This window comes from Drosophila innubila, assembly GCF_004354385.1.
Source record: "Drosophila innubila isolate TH190305 chromosome 3L unlocalized genomic scaffold, UK_Dinn_1.0 0_D_3L, whole genome shotgun sequence".
Taxonomy (NCBI): domain Eukaryota; kingdom Metazoa; phylum Arthropoda; class Insecta; order Diptera; family Drosophilidae; genus Drosophila; species Drosophila innubila.
This window is the reverse complement of record NW_022995376.1, coordinates 18,151,401-18,174,170: the sequence shown is the minus strand read 5'-3', so window position 1 is coordinate 18,174,170 and position 22,770 is coordinate 18,151,401. Positions and strand designations below refer to the sequence as shown.

The 22,770-nt window shown below is 38.4% G+C and overlaps 2 protein-coding genes across 2 annotated transcripts in view; both read right to left on the bottom strand.

The window, feature by feature from the left end:
* Positions 1 to 2,332, bottom strand: part of LOC117789065 (triple functional domain protein) — a 26,358-nt gene extending 24,026 nt beyond the window's left edge. Inside the window, exons 1-2 of the mRNA XM_034628079.1 lie at positions 2,199 to 2,332; positions 478 to 1,224 (exon numbers count right to left, since the gene is read on the bottom strand). Of these exons, the coding sequence (XP_034483970.1) occupies positions 478 to 1,069 (592 nt within the window). The 5' untranslated portion in view covers positions 1,070 to 1,224; positions 2,199 to 2,332. The remainder of the gene's footprint in view (positions 1 to 477; positions 1,225 to 2,198) is intronic.
* On the bottom strand, positions 2,120 to 22,770 carry LOC117787180 (GATA zinc finger domain-containing protein 7-like). Its single transcript, XM_034625632.1, has 5 exons — positions 22,636 to 22,770; positions 15,619 to 16,487; positions 15,179 to 15,356; positions 2,199 to 2,322; positions 2,120 to 2,133 (listed from the first exon to the last, which is right to left on the bottom strand). Exons 1-5 carry the CDS (start codon positions 22,768 to 22,770, stop codon positions 2,120 to 2,122), a joined length of 1,320 nt encoding a protein of 439 aa, XP_034481523.1.

Sequence of the window (22,770 nt, the reverse complement as noted above, 5' to 3'; positions counted from 1 at the left end):
GGTACATATCGCGGACAATCGTTGGCCATTAATTGAATCAAATGTTGGCAAATTTATGCACAGAAATTATATCAAATTAACGCTAAATTTGCGCACTAACAAAACGTGGCTATTAGCCAGATTCGGAGTCAGACTAAGACTCAGATTCAGACTCCAACTCAGACTTCAGACTGCTCAGTTCAACTTCAAAGCCTGCGAAATGAGCTCAAATTTGGCTGCGGGGCGTTTAATTGAATATTTGAGTACTGTGGGGCGGGGGGCGGGGCAAAGCTCTAAAGATTTGCATACCAAAATTGTGGGGTTTGTAAATGTTGCTCTTGCTGCTCCGGCGGCAAAACAAATAAGGCAAAACCAAACAAAAACAACGCCCAGTTTGGAAGATAAGCGAGCGTGGACTTGTTGCAAGTTGGTCAATGCGGCGTATGCGTGATGTGAATGCAACATTACGTATACGTAGTTGATTAGTTGTCCACTTACCCAGAGATTGACGCTTCTCGCCAACATCCGTTGCCTCCTCATCGCTGTCAATGTGCGGAAATGAGTTGCCCAGACAAAACAGAGGCAAAGAAGGCGAAGTGGAGGGCAACAAATCGTTGCCTCCATTGTTGTTATTGTTGTTCATGTTGTTGTTTACAGTGTGGTTGTTGCTGTGGCTGTGCAACTCCTCGCCGGCACTGCTGCTGCCACTGGAGCTGCTGCGCTCGCTGGCATTGCTGTTGCCCGACGAGGTGGAGTTCATGCTGTCCTGTCGATTGGTCAGGCGCCTCAGCATGTAACGGTTGTTGAACAGTTTGTTTTTGGTAATTAAATCGCTGCGCCTCAACGCGCACTTTGGCGACCCAATGTTGTTGCTGTTGCTGTTACTGTTGCTGTTGTTGTTATTATTACTGTTGTTGTTGGCCTCATCGAGCTGATCCTCGCCGAGGGCGAGTGGCATCTGCAGCTCGTTTAGCGACACGCGCTCAATGCTTCGCTCCACGCTCACTAGCAGATTCTGCAACAACTGCGGCAGCTCGATGGCATCGTTACCTTGCCCCTGCACCGTTGTTGCCATTGCTGCCATAGACATCTCCAGTTGGAGCACACTCAATGGCTGTTGCCGCGGATTATTGTAATCTATATCAATGCAATGAGTCTGAAACTGATTCTGACTCTGACTCCCCTCGTGCTGCTGTGACGAGCGCCAAACGACATAAAGCTGCGGTGTGGCCTCTGCGTCAGATTCTGAAATGGAAACACACAAATTATCAGTTTTAGATTAACGATCATGTGCTCCAGTTAGCAACATTTTGCTGCTACTTAAGCTAGTCTGGCAAACACAGATCAAAAGATGGCTAACTATATAGAGCAACTGAGTAAAGTAACTGAGAGAAATGCGAGCTAGAATTTCAGTTAATACTGCAGAAAGTTAGTAAAAACATAAATAAAAAAAAAAAATAAGAAAAAGAGTATAGTCACTTTTTTATTATTATAGTTTAACTTGTTATATCTTTTTTTTTTTATTAAAAAAAAACAGCACTCAAATATTTATTATTAATTTCTTTTAAATATGAATTATAAGATGATTACTTTATTATTATGATTTTAAATCAAAGAAACAAAATCAGAAACAATTTTGAATTGATGCTGCTATTGACAAATTAAACTAAATCTTAAAAATTGTTACATAATAAAATAATTTTCATTTTCTTAGAATTGGATAATGATTTAAAATGTATATCGGTAAATATGATATGTAAAATTGGAGGCTTCACTAAATGATTTGAGAAAAAAGATTGAGATAGTTAAGAATTATTTTAAAATTAAAACTATGTTAAATTTTCTTAAATAAATAGAAATCTAAGTTTGCTAAAATTAATACAAATCTATTTGGAATATAAATACTGAGGAATTGTAAAATTTTCAATTGAAATAGTGTTAATCTTAAAGAAATAAGATATATATATATTAAGATATAAGACTTAACTTAACTTAATCTAACTTTAGTTTTATATTTTCTTTCATTATCAAAAAACGTTTATTTTATATTTAATTGTCAATTATTTAGTTTATATTTGTAATTTTATATTATTAAATTTTGTTTTATTTAACACATTATCTTTCTTTTTGTTGACTGATTTTAGATGACGTTAACTAAACAAATACAAATGCAAATATGGACAATATAATGATGAGAATTGTTTGGTCGACCCACTTACCCAATTTGACACACAGATAGAGTTCGTCCGGTTGGAGTGCGTGTGCAATCTCAGAGTCGCTCAGCTGCAGCACCAGCGCTCCATTGGATGTGGCCAGCGGCCAGCCGGCATGCCATAACCAGGACTGTAACGATAGCCAAAAGAGATTTGTAGATTGAGTAACGAAATCATTTGCAAATTTTTATTATTACGACGATTACATGTTTTGTTGGACAGCCGCAACCTCAGCCCGCGTCGGTTTGCCGGCCACGGCCCAAAAGAGTTAAGCTGCAGTGAAATTATGTAGACAACAACACCCGCAAGTGTTAAGCTGCAAAAAAGGAAACCGAAAACCGAAAACCGAAAATCGCTTAGACTGAAAAGCGCATTAAAAATGGCCCAGGCTGTCAGATGAAGTTGCAGTTGTCTCCCTATGTATATAAGTGTGTGTGTGTGTGTGTATGTGTGTGTGTGTCTGCTTTACTGTGCGGCTATCGGATGGCGAGTGTGGCAGCTTCGGCTGAATGCCTGCCCCAAACTTGGCGCACTGCGAGTGCCGACTAGCGATGCAAAATTATAGATAAATCATGCAAGTCAAACTTTAGCAATTTTTGCTAATTTTTGGTTATTACCCACAGCGTTTTCAGCTCAAAAAAAAATGAAAAAGAAGGCAACAACTGGAAACAAAACGCGACGGAAAATTCGAAAAACGCAAAAGATTTCACCCCTACGGGAATGTGAAATCGAACTTGCAACTCAAAAGCTTAAACAGTCTTGCAACAGCCTTACAAACTGAAGGGGAGAGAGATAGAGAGAGAGAGGGTGAGGGGGAGGGGGAGAGAGACCTGTGGAGACCTTATAGACTTGTCCGGGTCGTCACTGATCCTGGCTCACTATTAATTGTTATGACGCGAAAATGTTTTTCGCATTGTTGTTAATTTGCCGGGCACTTGGAAAATGGTCAAAGCGTTCACTCAAACCAAAACTAAAAAAACAATAACAAAAACTAAAAAACTAAACAAAAGCAAAAAAGAGGTGCGCTCACATTTGGCTTGATTTATAGCACCTTTTTGGCTCAACACAAAAGCTCTGATATTTTATAGGTAACACACAGCGTAAAGGTTTAGTTGTTGCTGTTGTTGTCGTTGTTGTTGCACATGCCACAGACCCCACACAGCAGAGACAACAGAGCCAACATAAATCAATTGTTGTTGTTGTTGTTGAGGTGAAGGAGGATGGGGAGGGGCAACAAGGGAAACTGCGTCCAAAATCCATTCAAACAGAAAATGATCAATTTTGTCATTTGATCAAAGCCGCAGAGCAACGATCGCAACGCATCGTTTACAATCGGTTGAACAAAATGATCATCGCCGTTTCGTGCCACACACAGCAACAACAGCAGCACAAACAACAACAACCACTTCCTTTCAGTTTGGGGCAAGTGAGGGGGCAACTGTGGGGTATCATTCGCCGTTGTTGTTGTTGTTGTCGCCACATGCTAAAATGATGATTCTCGTACAACATTTTCTGCTTGATTGACCGCCAATTTCATTCCAAGCTCTGCTCTTGTTGCCGGTCTTCATATCGTTAGGTTCTAAATCATTGTCATCGACATCGGCGTCGCTTCGATTTCGTCGTCATTGACCCAAATGATCGCGTCGCTCGGACGCCGCTTGTCATTGTCAACGATGACGACGTCGCCTCCATCCAACCCCAAAAAACAGAAAAGTACCCCGAAGTCTCCAGCCGCAGTTCTCAGTTCTCAATTCTCAGTTCCTTAATTCGTTTTCTGTTTTCTGTTCTCTTTTCCATTTTTCGTTTTGGTTTTGTTACAATTTTTTCCACTTTTTGGCTTTCAAAGTCAAGTCAGCGTTTGGCATTCTTTTAAACTCATTTATTTTTGGAATTTTTTCGCTGTTGTTTTCAATTTGCAACGGCGACAAATTTCCGTTCCATTGTCGGCATTTGCTTTGCCTCGTTTGCTACCTTTTTTGGCTGTCCATAAATCTGTATAGAGATTTTGTCGAGGATTTGTCTGAATCCTTTCAGAATTCTGATCACAAACAGACACATTTATCATTGGGATTACCAGTGTTTGTGCCGTTTTTGCGTCATTCCCACGCCTTTGATGTTGAAAACTAAATTACAGTTGAGTTGCCACAAAAAATGAGCGAAATATAAGGATATCAAAGTGACTTCCGACTGCTGTATACCCTTTATAAAAAAAGAGGATCATACATATGAGATTGTTCAGTTTTTTGATAGATCACACAATACCTGAGTAACAAAATTAACAGTTTCAATTGAGTAATATTTATTGCACAAGGTTAAATATTAAATGTATGTTTTGACCTTGCGAATCAAATTACTTTATTTCCCAAACTCCCCAACCAATGCTAGCTGTGTTTGCAATTAATTTTGGCTTTAAAAATTGCAGATTTTATAAATGGCTAAATAAAAATGTGAAACTTAATCAATTTTAATGGAGATCAAATTTGAATATACCCATTTTAATGTGCGCTACAGGGTATGCACGATCTTTCAGCGCACTCTGTGAGTAATCAAGCCGACATGCTGTGTCATTAGCATATACTCGTATGCAGATCTAGATATATGCATAAATGTATCTTTATGCATATACAAAGCAAAAAAAAAAATACTCTCAAAAGTGTATCCGAATTCCCGGTCTCGTTGTCGTTCCCATTCGCATTCCCATTCCCGGTGCTATAGCCGGTGTCGTTGTCTATGTTGTTGTTGTTGCTGTTGGCGTTGTTGTTAGCGTTGGCAGCGTGTGGCGCCCAGCCTATGGCAATTATTCAATGGGGGTGCCGTCGCACCCGGATTGGGACAGGGACGACGACGACGACGTCGACGACTGTGCCGGCCATTGGGACCACCGTCAGCGCCACAGAAATTACGCATGCAAAGGCGCACAAAGGCGTTGCACAAACAGAGAGAGAGACAGGGAGAGAGAGCGAGGGAAGAGGGACAGGCATATTTCTACATATGCATTTGGCGTGTTTTCTTAATAAATTATAGAAATAAAAAACAGACAAAAAAAAGACAACTTGTTGGCCGCTGGCCGGTAAATTGTGCCGTCGTCGTTGTGTGTGGGGTACAAAGTGCGCCGACGCCCAATAATTTTTTAATATTATTTTTATTTTTCATTTATTTTTTTCCTATTTCTTTAATGGCCAGTTTTTGGAAATATTTTCAAGCTACACAACAATAATTAATATGTTGGCAAAAAAAAAGGGCCACACCTGGTCAAAAGCGCCGCCAGCGCATGTTTTAATTACACATACGACGCGTAAGCCGCCTAAGCGGCATGAGAAAACGATACAAAGGCGACAGACAGAAGGCCGTTAATTTTGCGAATCAATTTGATATTGGCGTCCCTGGTCTAACAATCTCTCAAGAGCTTTATGACTAATGCTGTGAGAAACTCATTCAAGCACTTTACAATAATGAATGCGTGAAAACTAAATGAGTAAGGTAAAACTTAAAAACAATAGCTAAACATCTAAGATTTGATTTAAAAGTAAATGAATTGAACGGGGAAAACATTCATTTTAAAATACTTAGAAAGGAATATATAATAGCTAAGAAACCTGGATTAGAACTATTGTTGACATAGCCAAAAATGTGTGTAATTAACACATTATAATGATAACAATCTGTCGGAAACATTATACAAAATTGCATCACTGATGTTTAAATAGATGCATTGACAATTTATTCAAAGAAAGTGAGTAGAGTAATGATTAGTAATAAAAAACACAAAACAAAAAAAATAAAATTAATAATATCACAAACTCTTAGAATCTACACAGATAATGTTTATGAAATTATGGCAAAGAAAGTAAAATATAACATTAACAGTCTGTGTAATAATTTGATAAGCAATTGTATCTGAAATTTTCAGCTTAGATTAATCCATTTTATTATTTATTTGGTGTTAACTATTAAACATATTTAAAACAGCTTTCACCTTGTTTGTGATCAATGATTGGCTTAGATTTATTTTAAACATTTAAACAAACATTCCATTCTATTTGGAATTCGATCGAAAAGCATCTGCAAGTCGCAATCTGGTGCAAATCTTTGAACTTTTGCACAAACAAAGCGAGTGAATTTATTACCATCAACGTCACATTTCCGCTTCATCTACCAGAACGGCCATCAAGAGAATGGCACCACCAGCAACAGCAACAACAGCAACATCAGCAACAGCAACAACAGCAGCACCTCCAGCACCACAACAGCAAAGTCAGGCCACAGTCACCACACCTACGAATTGTTTGTTTTGTGGTGCAGCAAGGCAGTATGGTAAGAGGAGAGAGTAAGGGAGAGAAGGAGGAATATCTGTATTCCTCCAATGTATGTAATATTTATGTTTATTTTGCATGTTGTAGCTGGAGTAGCTGGTGGTGCAACAAGGGGCAGGCGTGACCAAAATAGATCAGGTCTAGGCTGTCATGCTTGCTGCATGGCCGGAATGCAATGGCAGCCAGACCCCCCCTCCTCCTCTTGTACCCCTTCTTCATCACTCCTCGAAGATGATGGCATGCCAAATTCAGCTGTTGTTATTTTTGTTGCTGCTGTTCTTCTATTTTTTGCAACTTCTTCTGCTTCAAAGCGGCACTGGCAGCTAAATGATTTAGGTTTCTGTAAGCAGGAAGTGGCTGTCGATTGGGTGTTGAAATATTATAGGGCAACAATCAGAATATCATAAGAGTATCAGAGGAATATCAGTAAAATATCTGCAAACTATGCACATCAAGCACTTCAGAGCCTGTCAACTTAAGATAACAACAATAAAAGGCGAGGCGAGGCGAGGCGGAGCGAACTTCAAAGTAAATTTGCTGAGGCAGGCAAACAAAAGTGCAGCAAACTGTTGCAAAGTTGCAAGTTGGCTATTACATCAGTGCACGTAATATGCCAGAGATTGGGATGAAAACCGAAACAGAAACGAAGACGATAAATGGAGTTTAAGATTGAGACAAAGATCGGATACGATGCGATGCGATGCGGCTCAATTACGAGTGCAATTGGCGGCAGAGTAACAGCAAAAACCGGTACAACTTAGTAGACTTGAGATTCTTCTACCTGCCTGGCTGCCTGGCTGCTTGCCGGCCTGCTCGGTCTCCTATCAACCACTTTCAGTTCACAGCTGATCATGAACTTCGGCAAAACAGCTGAAAACGAGTTTTTATAGCCTCATGGCATAATAACAGAAGACGAACAACAACAATAACTAGAGGACAGCAAAACGGCCAACGTGAGATGATCTGAGTCGAGTCTCAGTCTGAGTCTCCGAGTCTCAGTCGAAGTCTCAGTCTCAGTCTCTTTCTCTGGCGCTGATTCTCGCTCGTAATTGAAAAAGTTGTTAGCCACATCAATTCCAAAACGACTGTAAACTTGTTAATGCATTGAACCGGCGAAAAACACATTAAAAACGTCAATAACTGCAGTCTGCGATTCAGTTAGAATCCGAAAGGGTTTCTAAGTAAGTAGCCTCGCTTGATTTGATTTTGCTTTTGCTTTTTGGCCAATAAGGAAGTAAAACTCAATATAGAAATATAACAACAACAAAAATATAAAAACGAGTAGCGATTTACTGAACAGAATTTTCTCATTCTTATTCTTAGATTCTAGGAAAATTCTCAAAGCCGCAACCACGAAATGTAATTGTTTGCTTTTTGGCGTTTTTTTTTTTTTTGAGAAACGACTATGACGACGATGGGGATGACGATGACGATGACTTTGAGGTTGAGGATAAGGACGTGGCCAGCGACAACAACGACAACGACAAAGACAAATACAACTGCAACTACAACGACAAAAAAAAAATACTAAGACAACGCCAGGCAAATCGAAATAAACTTTATGCACGTAAAATTTTAATGAGCACAGCACGAAGTCAATTTCAATGCTAATCCGGCGGCCAAAAGCCACGCAGACAAACGGACAAAGACACGGACGGACGGACGGACGGACAGAGGGACATTCATTCAATTGACCAGGAGTTGAGACCACCGTGCGGTCATAAGCACCACCAACCACCAAAACCTCAACGTCCCGTCGACATCGCTGGTTCCTTGGCAGCATTTGTCTAGTCGCATATGTGCCCTTAAGCCACAAATCACGAAGGTGGCGCGATCTGACATCCTACTCACAACTGGCCCAAGGCAAGGTGTCGGTGTCGTCTACACAACACCATCCAACAAAATACAGAATAAGGTATTCTGACAATGCCAGGAAAAGGAACAATTTAACTTCTTGTTGAAAAAAATACTGATACTTCGAATATTTAGGGCCGGTTTTTCAATGTCTAATTAAATTTTATAAAATAGATAAATTTAAATTTGACATTGATTTCTATACATTTTACGTCAAAATATCTGTATTGTTATCAAACCCCTTAAATACACATTGAAAAACCGGCCCTAGTAGGAACAAATATGAGCATTTAATATATATTTAATATATATATGTATATATATATATAATTTAATATATTGAGTGAGCAACCGTAGGATTAAGTGAGTAAGAAACTTTTAAAGCACCTAAAAGCTGAACCAAGAATTGCAAATAAGAGTTAAGAATGCAAATTAAGCTAAATAAAATAATGTTAAGGAAATAAATTACGGCAGCATAAAATACAACAAAATTCATATTTTAGTCATAGAAATATTAGTAAAAAAATTATATATGCGATATATTTTTACCCATAATATATTCAATTTTTTATACATATTTTAAATTTTATTTAAAAAATACAACATAATAATCAAATATAAATATTGAACTGAAATTTAAATTAATTTTTAATTTTGCATTTTTTAAATACAAATGTAAGCTATGTTTCATTTCGCATCTTTTAATTGCAATTGTTATTTTTAAACTTATAAAAGTAATATTTTATATTTTGTATATGTATATATATTCTTGTTTCAATCCCATGCAATAATCCTATATTACGTAAGTAGTTTAGATATCTACCAATTACATTAATCCTAAAAAAATAAAGCAGTTTCTGACTTGCTTTTGTCAGTTACTGCATTCATCTGTTACGAGGGCACTGTGAATCAGCTGGACCCAAAAATGCTGTTGTATAGTGTAATAAGAGTTACGCTTGAACTTGACAAATGCACAAATAACGTGACGCCGAATAAAAATCCTGTCCATAGTTGAAGCCGGCGGCAACTCTCGAGTATTCGTATAGCTGTAATGCAAGTACTCGTAATTTATTATTGAACCATTTATTAGAGCGTGTCGTTATCGTTGTCTTGGTCTTGGACTTGGTCTAAAGTACACAATTGACGCTAGGGCTTGTCAGTTAGAGTCATTCATGGGATTTGACGGCTTCGTTTGTCGGTTTTGTTGGCTGCACAAATTTGTAACTAAGTGTATTTTATGTGTAAGCGAATTCAGGCGATTCTCACAGTGCCTTTTTGTCGTTGTCTACCTGTTGGCATTGCCAGGAAGCATTCACCTTCTCCAGACAGCCAAACGGCCAGACAATGACGATAATGACATAAAAACAAAATAAAACAAACAGCAGACAACAACTGGCAGTCAGTCTAACAGTCTGCCAGTCCAACAGTCTATCAGTCATTCAGTCAGTCAGTCAGTCAAACAAAAAGGAACATTGTATCCACACATGTGTTTGTTTCATGTCTCTTTCTCTCTGTTTTTTTTTTGCCTCAGTCTCAGTTTCGGTGTCTGCCACTTGACGTGGTCGCCGCCTCGAGCCTCGTTCCCCGTTCCCCAACTGCAGCTCCATCTCCATCTCCAGTTGAAGTCAAACCGCGACTCATCATCAGCCTGCGGCTTTTGTGCTGGGTTAATTGCTAAGCAAGTCACACGCGCTTGAATAATTCAAGGCTATCGTTCCTACTCGTATCTATTGCCAACTCGCACAGCTGCGCATTTACAAGTTGCAGCTTGCAACTTGCAACCTGTAGCATACTTCATTTTTTATTATTATTTGAAATGCAAACATCATCTATGTTATGTGCATTGTACATTGTGCGTTGTTGGTAACATAATCTGGCTGAAACCGTCTGGGGAATTAGGATTGGAATTGCGGTTCTCGCTGGCATTTACTACGCAGATTGCTCCGAGGCGACAGTCGTAATGACTAAGTATCTTATTATGAAGTGGTAAGTATCTTTCATAAAGAATAACTATAAAAAAAACTTACGCCATTAGCTATAGCTATTGTACTACAAGTAGCTGTAGGTAGCAACAATAAACGACGGTTTTCCATAGCTAGAGGTATGTCCACAGTAATTGATATGGAACTCGAAATGTATACAAAGATCATTAGAAAAGAAATAAATATCATTTAACATCATCATTTTATGATGTCTTTAAGTAGGGATAATGAAACTATAATGAATATAAGTTAGTAAAATACCTTTCAGAATGTGTAATATACGTTATATTATATTGAGAAAAAGCAAGAGCTATTGAAATAGAATGAAATAGGTAAAGTTAATAAACAATAAATAAAACGCCTGTAGAATCCAACTAGGCTTGGCAATTCATTATTGGACAATGGTGTTGTCGTAAAAAAATATGAAAATTTGTGATTGATTTTTTTCATTGTCTTAAAAATTAATTTTAATTACAAATATATTTTTAAAAAAATATTTTAACATTTTTATAATAATATTTCTGATTACAAATATTTGAATATGGAGATATAATGGAAAATTGTAGATTTTTTAATTCCAAAAATTTTAATAAATATATATAATTTTGTATAAGAAAATTGTCTCTAGTTTCCTTTGAAGATCTCTAAAGTTTACAAGCAAACTCTCTAAAACTCTGGAAAGTGTGTAGAAATATATTTGCTCTCACGTTTAATAATTTTCTTGCATATTTGCACATTTGTAGTCTGTCAAATGCTGCACTGATATTTTATGAGTCTATTCACAAACGAGTAAACACAATTCATCCATATCAATATCCTTAATGACAACTTCCTCTCGAAACTCTAATTCGACATGTGATTGTCATGACTTTATAGCCAATTCACACGCGCAAACTCACACACACTCACACACAGAGATAGAGATAGAGATGGTGATAGAGAGAGACACATACATAAATACTCACTTATGCACAACACGTGTCCACTCATATGAATGTGAGTGCGCACTCGTGAATGCATTTTACAAGTTATTTTATGCAAGCCATAAATATGCACTTTACACTTTGCGCATTTCTTTCTCCCCCTCTCTTTCTCCTCTCTCTCTCTCTCCCTCTTTCTCTCTCTCTCTCGACTCTCTAGCGTTGTAGCTCTTCGTGTGCGCACAATACAAACAACAATCCATAGGATACAGATCGAGTATCTTAGCTCTTAGTTAGACCAACACAAACAGACAGACAGACAGACAGAGAGACGGACAGAGAAGGAGATAGAGAGGGAGACAGAGGGTATAAGAGTCCCGTAGTGTCGAGTGGTGCCTGCATACAAATTATGTACAAACATGTTTTCAGAAATGTTCAATTCATTATCGCTAACAAATGCCGATCATGTTGTGTTCAACACACACAGTTCAAAGCACTTTTCCAGCAAAAATTATTGCCAGAGCGAAAATCTCTCCCTATTTCCCCCCTCTCCCCCCTGGACCATGTCTGCCTGTCTGCATCTATCTGTCTGTCTGTCTGTCTTTCATTCTGTCTGACTGGGAACTGCAACTGAAATTGCAAATGGAATTGGAATTGGGTCTGGAGAGTGTGTTTATCAGCATTGTGGGGATTGATGGGGCAACTTCTGCTGCTGCTGCTGCTTTGGCTCAACTCGGAAGCTGTTTTCTATCTATGCGGAAAATGCTCGCACTCGACACTCGACTGCTCGGTAATTGCATTGCTTTGCTGTATTTCTAAGTGATATGCCATGTTTTCATTGTTCCAGCTGCAGACTTTTGGACTTCTGGCTTCTGCCGCAGACTGGCCTAATCAGTTTTAACAGAGACAGAGAGAGAGGGAGAGAGAGAGACTGTAACAATGAAAGGCAGCAACCCCAACTCTCTTTTATTCTTTTATTTTTTATTTTTCCAAACGTCCACTTAATACACAACTTCCGCTTACAATTGAAGGCACTCGAAACAAAATTCAAACAAAAACCTGATGAGAGTTGCGACCCTTCGTTCTATGTTTAAAGCTTGTAGCTGTTGCGGCTGCGCACAAAAGCGAATTAAATTACAGAACGTGCTTCATTGAAAAATAAGAGGAAAAAATACAGAATGAAAATAAATAAAACAAGGGGAATCTTAAGCAAATTGCTTAGCTCTAAGATACCCTTTAATTTAGCCATTAACTAATAAAATTAAATATTTTATTTATTCCTTTTTAACTTCTTTACTTTCTTATGAATCTCGTTAGCTTCTAAATCAAATTAAAAAAAAAAATATATTCATATAATATTAAATAATTCATATTGAGCTAAAAAGTTCCGATTGTTATACATTTTTTGTCTGCGATCAATTGTAAAACATCAATATATAAAATTGATCCATAAATTTTGTTTGCAGACAGATAAAGATGCTCGTGAAGATTGAAATCAATAAATACAAATGCAAATGTCTATTGCACAACATTTTAATGACCACTTTACAGGGTATATATAAGAACAAATAACAAACACACGCACACAGATATGCCATAAAGTATATCCAATGGGAAGAGCATTAAGTTTCATTATTAAATACAGACAGAGACAGAGAACAGACAGAACGCACAGCTTGAGAAATTAAAAGGCAATTAAGATGCATCAGGCAGCTGCAACTCTGGGGGCGCCCTCTGCCTGCTGGAGTTCAACAAATGCCACAATGTTTTTACGGCCGCGGCGTCTAAAATCAGCTGCAAATGTGCGTAGTAATTTTTGCTGATTGATTCAAATAAAAAAATGATGTTTGTTCTGTGCACATTGCCCGAGTCAAAGTTGCTCAGTTGTTGGTGTTGTGGTTGGTGTTGTTGCTGGCTTGTTGTATGTAGGTCATGTTGAGCACTTTATAGACTCCCACAGTCGGTCGGTTGAATGTGCAACATGTGTTCAGCCATTCATTCGCCACGCCACGGCAAGTACCAAGTACCACACTGCGTATGCGTAACGAAAATTACCATAAATTACAGTTTAGACACAGCCACGGCTCGTTGTCTGTTGCTGATAAGCGCATTTAACACAAACTCGTCAAGAACATATTTTGTAATAGTCAAGATTTTCGACTTATTTCAGTTAGTTGTATTATTTTTTTTTTACAATTTGTTTTTGAAAGGCTGCCCACACATTGTCTTTGGCTTTGTCATTGAATTCAAAGCCTATTTACGAGTATTTCTTTTTTTGGTCTCTTTTATTTTTTTTTTTCCAGTCTTTAAGTGAAGGTTCTAAAAAAAAAAGCCGCGTGGGTCGAAGGACGCTTAGGGGGACGCTCTTTGACTTTGGCTTTCGATTAGCTTCCGGACTTTGCATTTAATAATTGACATGCAAATTGTTCAACACAATTGAAATTGTTAACTATTTAACTGTTAATTGACGAAGGTTCAGGGCCAACGAGAAACAACAATTATGCAGAGTGTTATTCATTAAAAAAAAATAATAATAAACATCTATTGCATTTGATCTTTGTGTCTTAAACCACAAGTCTTTATTTATGTAGAGAAAAAGAAAAATCAAGAAAATTACCTCAAAACTATAAAATATAATAAATCGTTGATTTATGCGCTAATAAAGCGTTGACTTTTTTCTATAAGTAACTATTTGTGGCACTTTTATAGGTACTTTCGGTTGATTTTCTTTTTATTATGCTGATTATCATTTATTACTTTTAAATAAACACTGTAAAAGGCACTTTAGTAACGTTGTTGTTGTTGTGGTTGTTTTTTTTTTTTTTTTTGGATAGAGCACTACACTGGGACAAAATTGGTTTGCCAACTGTTGTTATTCCTTTGAAAATGTGTTGCACATTTCTTTGTTGGGGCGTCTCGAAAAAACATACGAAATACGAGAATGCGTTGCAAGTTCCGTCTTCGTTGCGTGTTTCTTGTTACTGCCGCTCACAAGACTGCGCGCCGCGAATTCAAATCTCAAACTGACAATACGAATTCCCCCATTCGCCCATTCGACCTTTTCGAAAAAAAAATAATCTAAATTTGCTCCGCTCTTCGTGTCGCACCCGATTCGTTGTTGTTGCGTTTAAGTTGCCCGTTAACATCCAACTGCAATTGTCGTAGCTTACGCTGTTATGCTCAAGCTGGTGCTGTTATGCTCGAAATGGCGCTGCTAAGCCACTGTTGTGGCATACAGCGCGCTGTTAATTTATACCTAACTTAACAGCTGCCAGGGATGCTGTAAAATCGACTTGTTTGGAGTGCGATCTTTAAGCTTCTGTGTTTTTTTTTACAGAACAACTATTTTATGTGTGTTTGTAGATGAATTAATTAACCTTTACAAATTAAAGTTATAGTCCGTGCATTATATTCTAAATGAAATTTTTTAAAAATTGTATACCTATATCATTTTATTGGCTGACAAAGTTTAGGTCGAAAAACAACTGAAATATTAGTATGTTTTGAAGAGTCTATGCATTAACTCATAACCAAATAAATTCTGGAATTAACTTTCTCTGTATTTGCCATATTTTACTTAAATTCGCCTTGAAAATGTTATAAAAGTAGCTTCAGTTCGTTTAAATTTCCATATGCCCATAAACTATTTCCAATCGCTATTCCAAGTCTCATTCCGATTCCGATTCCCCTTCCCCACTCATTGCCATATTCATGTGGATCTGCATTTCCATTTCCATAGCTGGATTGTTAAATTGCTCATGCGCTAATTTGCGAGCCTGGAGAAACACTAAATGATAGATCTCTCTGCGCTGATTCTCTTGAGATTGCTTTGCAATCTCTCACTTGCAGATGTATGTGCCTAGAGGGGCACAAGGGCTCTAGAATCTAGACTCTTGTCTCTTGTGGGGGGCACTTACCTCGCCAATTTGATGAGTGGCGCGCAGCGTTGCGGCAATTTGTGCAAATTTGCATAGGAATCGCTGCTCAAATCGGGGCAGGGAGCCCTCAAAATGGGACACGAGAAGCTCACGTGCCTGGCGCATTAAAATCGCACGCGTGCGTGCCCAGTAGATGGGATAAATGTGCGACAGATGCCTGTCAATCAGTTGCAACAGCGTGGCATCCACATCCACATCCACATTCACATTCAGCTCAACGGGCATTCGATTCGCACTCGCATTTGAATTCGAATTTGTTGCAGCAACATCGGTTGTTGCCTGTGGTAGACGCATTAAATACAGCGACCAAGAGAAAAGGGCCAAGTTAGTGGGCTTACAATATTTGTAGCTTGTACACACATACCTTGGTCTGCTCCTGCGCCTGCGCCTGCTCCTCCTTCTCCAACTCGTGCTCCTGCTCCTGCTCCTCCTCCATTACGTTGTCGTCGTCGTCGCTGCTGGACTCCTGTGGCGCAGCTGGCGCTCGTCGCAGACTCAAGTCAAGCGGCATACAGTCGACATAGGCGCTGGCCGAATCTCTGCTACCACAGCTGGAGTCCTCCTCCTCCTCCTCCTCCATTTCCTCCTGCTTACTACTCTCCTGCTTACCTTCCTCATTCTCAATCTGCACTATCGTGGGTGCTGTTCCGCCTGCTTCGTTCTTGATCATTGTAATTGTAGTTGTCGTTGTTGTCGTTGGCAATGTTGCTGTTGTTGTTGGTGTTGGCCTGCTCTGCTGACCCGTTAGGCGTTGCTTACATTTCCTTAGATAGCTGCGTACCCGCGACTTGCTGCGGTTCACAGTTGTTGTTGTTGCTGTTGTTGTGGTTGTTGTTGGGCATTGACAGCACACATAATTAGCATTTGGTTTGGCCAGCGCCGACAGCTGCTGCTCCGCCTGCTGCTGCCTCAACTCCTCTCTCAACCTGAACCCGTCCTCCTCGACATCCTCATCCCCATCCTCATCCACATCCTCGTCGCGCGCTATGGGCGCTGTGTGGCCCGATCTGGCCTCGTTCATGTCGTTGCTGTTGTAGTTGCTGTTGTTGTTGTTGCTGTTGTCCGTGTCCGTGTCCATGTCGTTGTTCATGTTGTCCATGTCGATGGCCACTGCTAGCGGCGCCGACGTCGCGCTTTTGCCATCGATTTGAGTGTCATTCAGCACCAAGATCTCGCTTAAATGGCCCTGATCCACTAATTCGGCTCCTGGCTCGCTGCTTGTTGTCGTCGTCGTCGTCGCGTTTGTTGCTGTTGTCGTTGCTGCTGCTGCTGCCGTGTTTGTGTCAGTCTGCAATAAGGGAAAAGACAGCTACAGAAACAGAAACTGAGACACGTGTGAAGTTCAATATATACGTATATAAAATTGGCTGGAAATGGCAAAAGGGCAAGCCTTATAAAGCGGAATCTTTATGCCACAAAATGTATTAAATCAATACTTAAATAATTATTATAAAAATAATTATTAATCATTATAATGATGAGATGTAAAATATAGTCCCTTATAAATTATAAAGTTAAGATACTTTTACATAAAGAGAAGTCATTATTCTCAAGAAAATTCCAATTATATAATATTTAAAATCTTCCAGATATAAGTAAAACTTTTATTATAAGCTGGCGGAGAGTTTATTATGTTCTTTTATAATTTTAATTATTTTATTATTATTTATTATTTTATACAAATCAAAATATTTCATAATTGATTCGAATTTTTAACTTTATATTATCAACAAATTTGATTGAAATTTAATTGTTATTTTTATAATACATTAAGAAAATTAAAAAAATATATTTCTGAATATAGCTTTTTTATGAAATTTTTGATGAAAATTAACTTCAGTTTAGATAACTTTTCTTTGCTAGGAATATCTCTATAAAAAAGATATGATCCCTCAACTAAAACGGTTCCAAATCAATATAGAGTGTTAGAGCTCCAATATTCATCAATTTATTTATCTGTATCTATAAATATTTCTAACTGAATTTCTTAAGTCTACGAACAAAACTTTAAGAAATAAATAGGTCAAGAAATTAAGAAAAACTTACAATTAATTAAGTATGAATTTTTCCAATAATTTGAAAGATGTCATGAATTCGCTTGAACAGAATATTCAGAATAATAAACTTTTAATGTGCACATGTCTATTTAAAATTAAGGTATTTACCAAAATCTTTATACCAACTTGTTAAGTAACTTATTTCAAATCTCACAGAACAAAACATGGAAAACACATAAATAAAATGGGGTGCGCTTTAATTGGGGGCACAACTAAAAAACCAAAAATACAGTAAAGAAAATCATAACACAAAAATAAAGAAAAAAGTAGGAAACAGAAAAAGGTTCTTAGGAGACACACACACACACACACACGTGCACACAGACACACACAGCACTGCGATTGACTGAGGTTGAGTTGAGGTTGAGGTTGAGTTTGGTGTTGCCTGGGGCTACCGGTGACCGACCCATGGGTGCATGTTAAAAGTTAAACAAAAAATCAATTGGGGACAGCATTGATCCGATTTCAAAGTAGACAACGGCAGTAACATGAGCGAAAAGGGCGTGGCGCGGTAAGGGGAGGCGTTAAGTGAAGCAACAACAACAACCTGAACAACAACAACAAGCTGTACTCGCATTTGCATTGCATGACAATCAAATGACTTTGGTAAGCTCAAAACGTCAAACGTTCAGTTCGCTGGCTGTCTTCGTTGTTGTTGTTGTAGTTGCCGTTGTTGTCATAGGTCAAGTGTAGCATAGTAGAATTCACTTTCTTTCGCACACATTGCACACAAATTTGCAGTGAAAGTGGAGGCAGAAACAGGCAAAAGCCGAAACCGTAGCCGAGTCCAAAGCCGCCGCCTCCTTTTGACCATAACACATAACAATGCCACTGACTTTGGCTAACCGAAAAAATACTTTAAAGTTTCAACCTCCAAACTGACAATGTGACACTTTTGTTCGGTTAAGCGGCGCTTTCCATATACGCTACACACATACACACACACACACTTACATAGCTGTTGTGCTTGCAACACCCACAACACAACACACACCGAAATTGGCAACGTTGCCGCACAGCTTGATTGTGTTGCCACAACTAAGTCGAAATGTGTCCTGTGCTTAGTCCTAGTGTCTAGACTCTAGAGTCTTGTCTAGAGTCGCCGCCAGATGTCGCCAGCGGCACAGCGCATGCGCCACAATAAATTGCTAAAATGATGTTGCCACAATTTGTTTTTCTTCATTTTGTTTACGCGCAGTCGGCACTTTGAAGTGCGGGCCAAATAAATACCAATAAATATATCAAAAAATATTTGCAGTTGTGCCAGATTTTTAGATTGAGATTCAGACTCAGATTCAGTTGAGTTGGAATCGGTTGGTCAGTTTCCAATGTTGCCTCCAGTTGTGACCAATGCCGTGGCACGCACGCTGTCGTCCAATTTGCTGCCGGACGCAGCTCATCAATTAATTACCCTGGTCGGGGTCCAACTCTGGGTCTGGGTCTGGGTCTGAGTCTGAGTCTGCTGGTGATGCCTGGAGGCATCTTTATGCGTGAGCTGAGTGCGTGTTTCGATCTTGGTCTTGGCCAGTGGGTCGCGGCAAGTTGGTCAAGTTTTATGGGCGGCTGTAAAGGAAATCGAAAATGTTGCACTAGTTGAGCGAAGTTTGAGTCGCGTCTTGGGGGCCATTAAAGGAAGGTCGCTTCAGTGCATCTCAAACTAATAAAGACCTTGGGGCGCTTGGTACCGAAGTTGGAATTGGAAGTGGAAGTGGATGTGTATTCGAACTTGATGTGGCGCTTCTCACGCGTCTGCAGTTACAACTAACGCCAGTTTGACCCACATTTAAAATCAAATCAAAATCTTTGCTCGTTATTCATGCAGGCCCAGAAAAACAAGCTTGGAAATTAATTTTAATGCATCTCTTGTCACATTTGTGTTAATCAAAACATTATGACTGCGTTTTCTTTTATTAATTGGACAAGCGCTCAGCGGTTCCAGGTTCCAAGAGACACCTGCGCCTGCAACAAAGATACTTGCCACAAACAGAGACAGCGAGAAAAAAGAGTGACAGAGATAGTGAGTGAAAAGAAACAAATTAAATTTATTGCGTGTGATTTTGATAGTGAAAAAGACAAGCGGAATATACAAAATATTGCGTCAGTAACTAATTTGTTAGCTGAGGTCTTGTGGCTAACGTATAAAGGTGGGCAGTTGAGGGGGGAACACTGTTAACGTGGCTTGAACCACTGGCCAGCGATGGCGATTGCGTTGGCGGTGCAAATTGCAATTGTGTAGTCGCAGTCAAGGCAATCTTTTTTTGGAGACACATTCAGCTGTGTGTATGCGTGTGTGTGTGTGTGGGTGGCAGTTGCAACTGCTCCCGCTGCCAAATTAAGTGACAGCCAAGCTAAAGAAATTGAAAATTACTTGACTCCGACTCCAACTCCAACTTCGACAACAACTTGGTCCGTGAATGCGTTAATGGTTTAACCTAACCTCTGACTGCCCCCTAACAAAAAATATAATGAAAGAGAAATGATTTGGGGAACTGTGGAGCGAAGTTAATGGAAATGATGTGAGAAAACCATTTGCATGCAAATCAGATAAAAATGCTCGTAATATTGACTGAGGTGATAAACTGACAATACGTCGGTTAATGCAACATGCTCTTCAAATTACATTATTAACATTTAAATTGCCTCATGGAAATTAACTTTTATTATTTTTAAGTCCATTTAAAATAAATCTGTTGAAGTAGCTGCAACTCTTAATTGACAATAAATACATATTATACATAGGCTGTTAATATTATTTAATTGTTAATTCAATTACAGTCAAATTCAAATCTGCTTAAATTATATAATAAAGCTAGCTTAACTAAATTTTTTGTTTTGTTTTTAGCAAACAGCTGATAAAGTGAAAATGGAGGAAACCCAATAACTACCCGACTATAAATAGTATTTTAAATTAATTTGCTTAAAAAAACAATATTTGTAGGAAGCACTTAAACTCATTATATCACTATCAATAAAAACAACTTCAGATATTTATATATTGCCAATTTAAATCGTAATAACTGGATTTTTTGTAATATAATTCCGTTTTTTTTTTTTACAAAATCTGATTTACTTAAGAGCCAAGTATCAAATTTCAAATGCAAATACTGAATTAATACATCACTTCAAGTATGCACATGTATGCATAATGCTTTTATAATCCTTACAGGGCAGTTCTTTCATTTCCGTATTCCGTGCAGCTTACCACTGCCACTTTTTTTGCCCCGTCTTAGTTTTCGCCCTGCAAGTTTTAATATGAGAAGTCAAGAGTCCGAATGTAACTCAAAATAAAAAAAAAGTGCCAAGTTTTTTCATATTGCATTTGGGCATGCAAAATTTTCGTATTCATTTCGAATGCGTTGAATTTTTCATGAGATTTCCCACGTTGTGCGTGCGCGCGGGAAAATATTATACTTAAACAGTTTTCATGTCGATGTCGCTGTCTCTGTCATTTTCGGACTCTTTCTTCAGTTAACAGCTTCGAATGCGATTTGAAAGCCGTTCATCGTAAGAGTTGTTGTTGCTGTTGCATGTCACGGTTTTTTGCATGATTTCTGGTTAAAATGCAAAACTTAGTTGCGATAAATAAATATGCATGGGGATGGATGGCAAACAATGTGGAAAACGGCAACCCAAAACTGACGAGCGGATGCACAGAGCAACAACAGCGGCCCCCACCTAACAACAACCAGCAACAACACTCAAGCAACAAGCAACATCAACAGTAACAACAAACGTAGCTGCAACAGCAACCATCGCAATTAGCTGCCACTGCAGGCAGCAACAATTTTTATTTGCTTATTTTTTTTTTGGGTTTATTGGCCATTGAGATTCCCCCTTGCCCCGCTGCCGTGCCACGCCGTCCGTTGTCCGTGCAACAAATGAGCTACTGATAAATATTATTAGCGCATTGGCGGCCGTTGCACGGTTCACTGGCTCTGTCTCGCTGCCTGCCACATTTGTGGCCATAATCGCAATTTATTTAAATGCGAGCGACTCAAGAGTATTGTGGTGGGAAAGGGGGAAGGAGGGAGGAAGGAGTGATTTGGGCATATACGTTTGGGGGCACAGAAGCTGCCCCTGTTGCCGAACCGGTGGCGGCGAGTCCACAATTAATATCGACATTTTAACACTTAGCGCTGACTTATTGCATCTCTTAGTTTTCCAGATTGTTATTATCAATGTACGTTTAGGCCAGCAAACGGAATCAGCCAAATGGCAAATGGCCAATAGCTTGCTCACTTACCAACTGCTCACTGTTCACTCTTAACTGTTGGTGGTCTCAGCCTCTTAGCCTTCATATCATATCAATGCGAACAAATTACGAGTACGTCAAAAGCGGCAACTTTTTACTTTGTCTTTCGGCGCTTTCGTTTTTCTTTGCCAAATCTCAGCCATTTCCTTTTGCCTGTTTATTACTTTTCTTTGGGAGTTAAAGTGCGGGAAATTTACAGTTTACATTTTCGGTATGTCAACTAAAAATTGTAATTCAAATCGTAATTTTTTAAGTACATATCTTACTTATGTTCAAATCATGAATTATAGGAATAATTTATTTTAACTAAACTTTTTGGATTACATAGACGAATTTTTTCTATTAAATCTATGAAAAAAATGCGAATAGAATGCGACATTTTAGAATTCCACTGTTCTTAATTTTCTAGTGTATTTATGCGAAACTCTCATTTTTCATAACAAATGAACGAAATTTTAAAAATTCTTATTAAACCGAACTAAGTCGACTTATAGTACTTGTACACCTGATCAGGTTTTAAAAAGCCAAACAAATTTGTAAGCGTCAAACATTTTCCTAATTCTTATAAAAATAATATTTAAAGTCTTACTGAAAATATGTATATTTATTGTATTTATAACGTATAAATAGCTATATACAATTTGATATGATGTCTTCAAAGTATATCATATTTTATGGCTTAAAAATACAATGATTCAAAATGGAATTAATCTACACTAAAAACTTCAGACTTCAGCTTTATTAATAGACAAATAAAATCAATATAAATAAATAGACATCATAACCTTCTTAAGAATTTAAATTAACTATTTTCTGTATTTTACAGACAACCAATACTTTTGTATGTCAAATCAAAGTTGAACTTCACTTGGATATGATCTTTCAATTTAAACGCTTACTTATGAGTAATATCGCATGATTAATCAACAATTACATGTTGCAAGTACTCGTAGTTCAACTGGCAATGGATCTTGTCGTTGCAAATTACTCAATTTAAATCAATAAAAGCTGCTACAATTTCCAGGTGACCCCCATTTCCAATGCCATTCCCATACTCATGCATATACCCATACCAAATGGATTTCCATTTCGTTTTTCATTCCCATTGTGGATGACCCAAAACGTACCGTTGTTGCCACAGTCTCAATGGCCGCATACGAATGCCAGATCAATGTCGGCATCATGGGCTGCGTATTGTGGCCCATGTTGAGGCGCAGGCGAGCATATTGCTTCATGAATAGTTTCCAGATTACATAAGACAT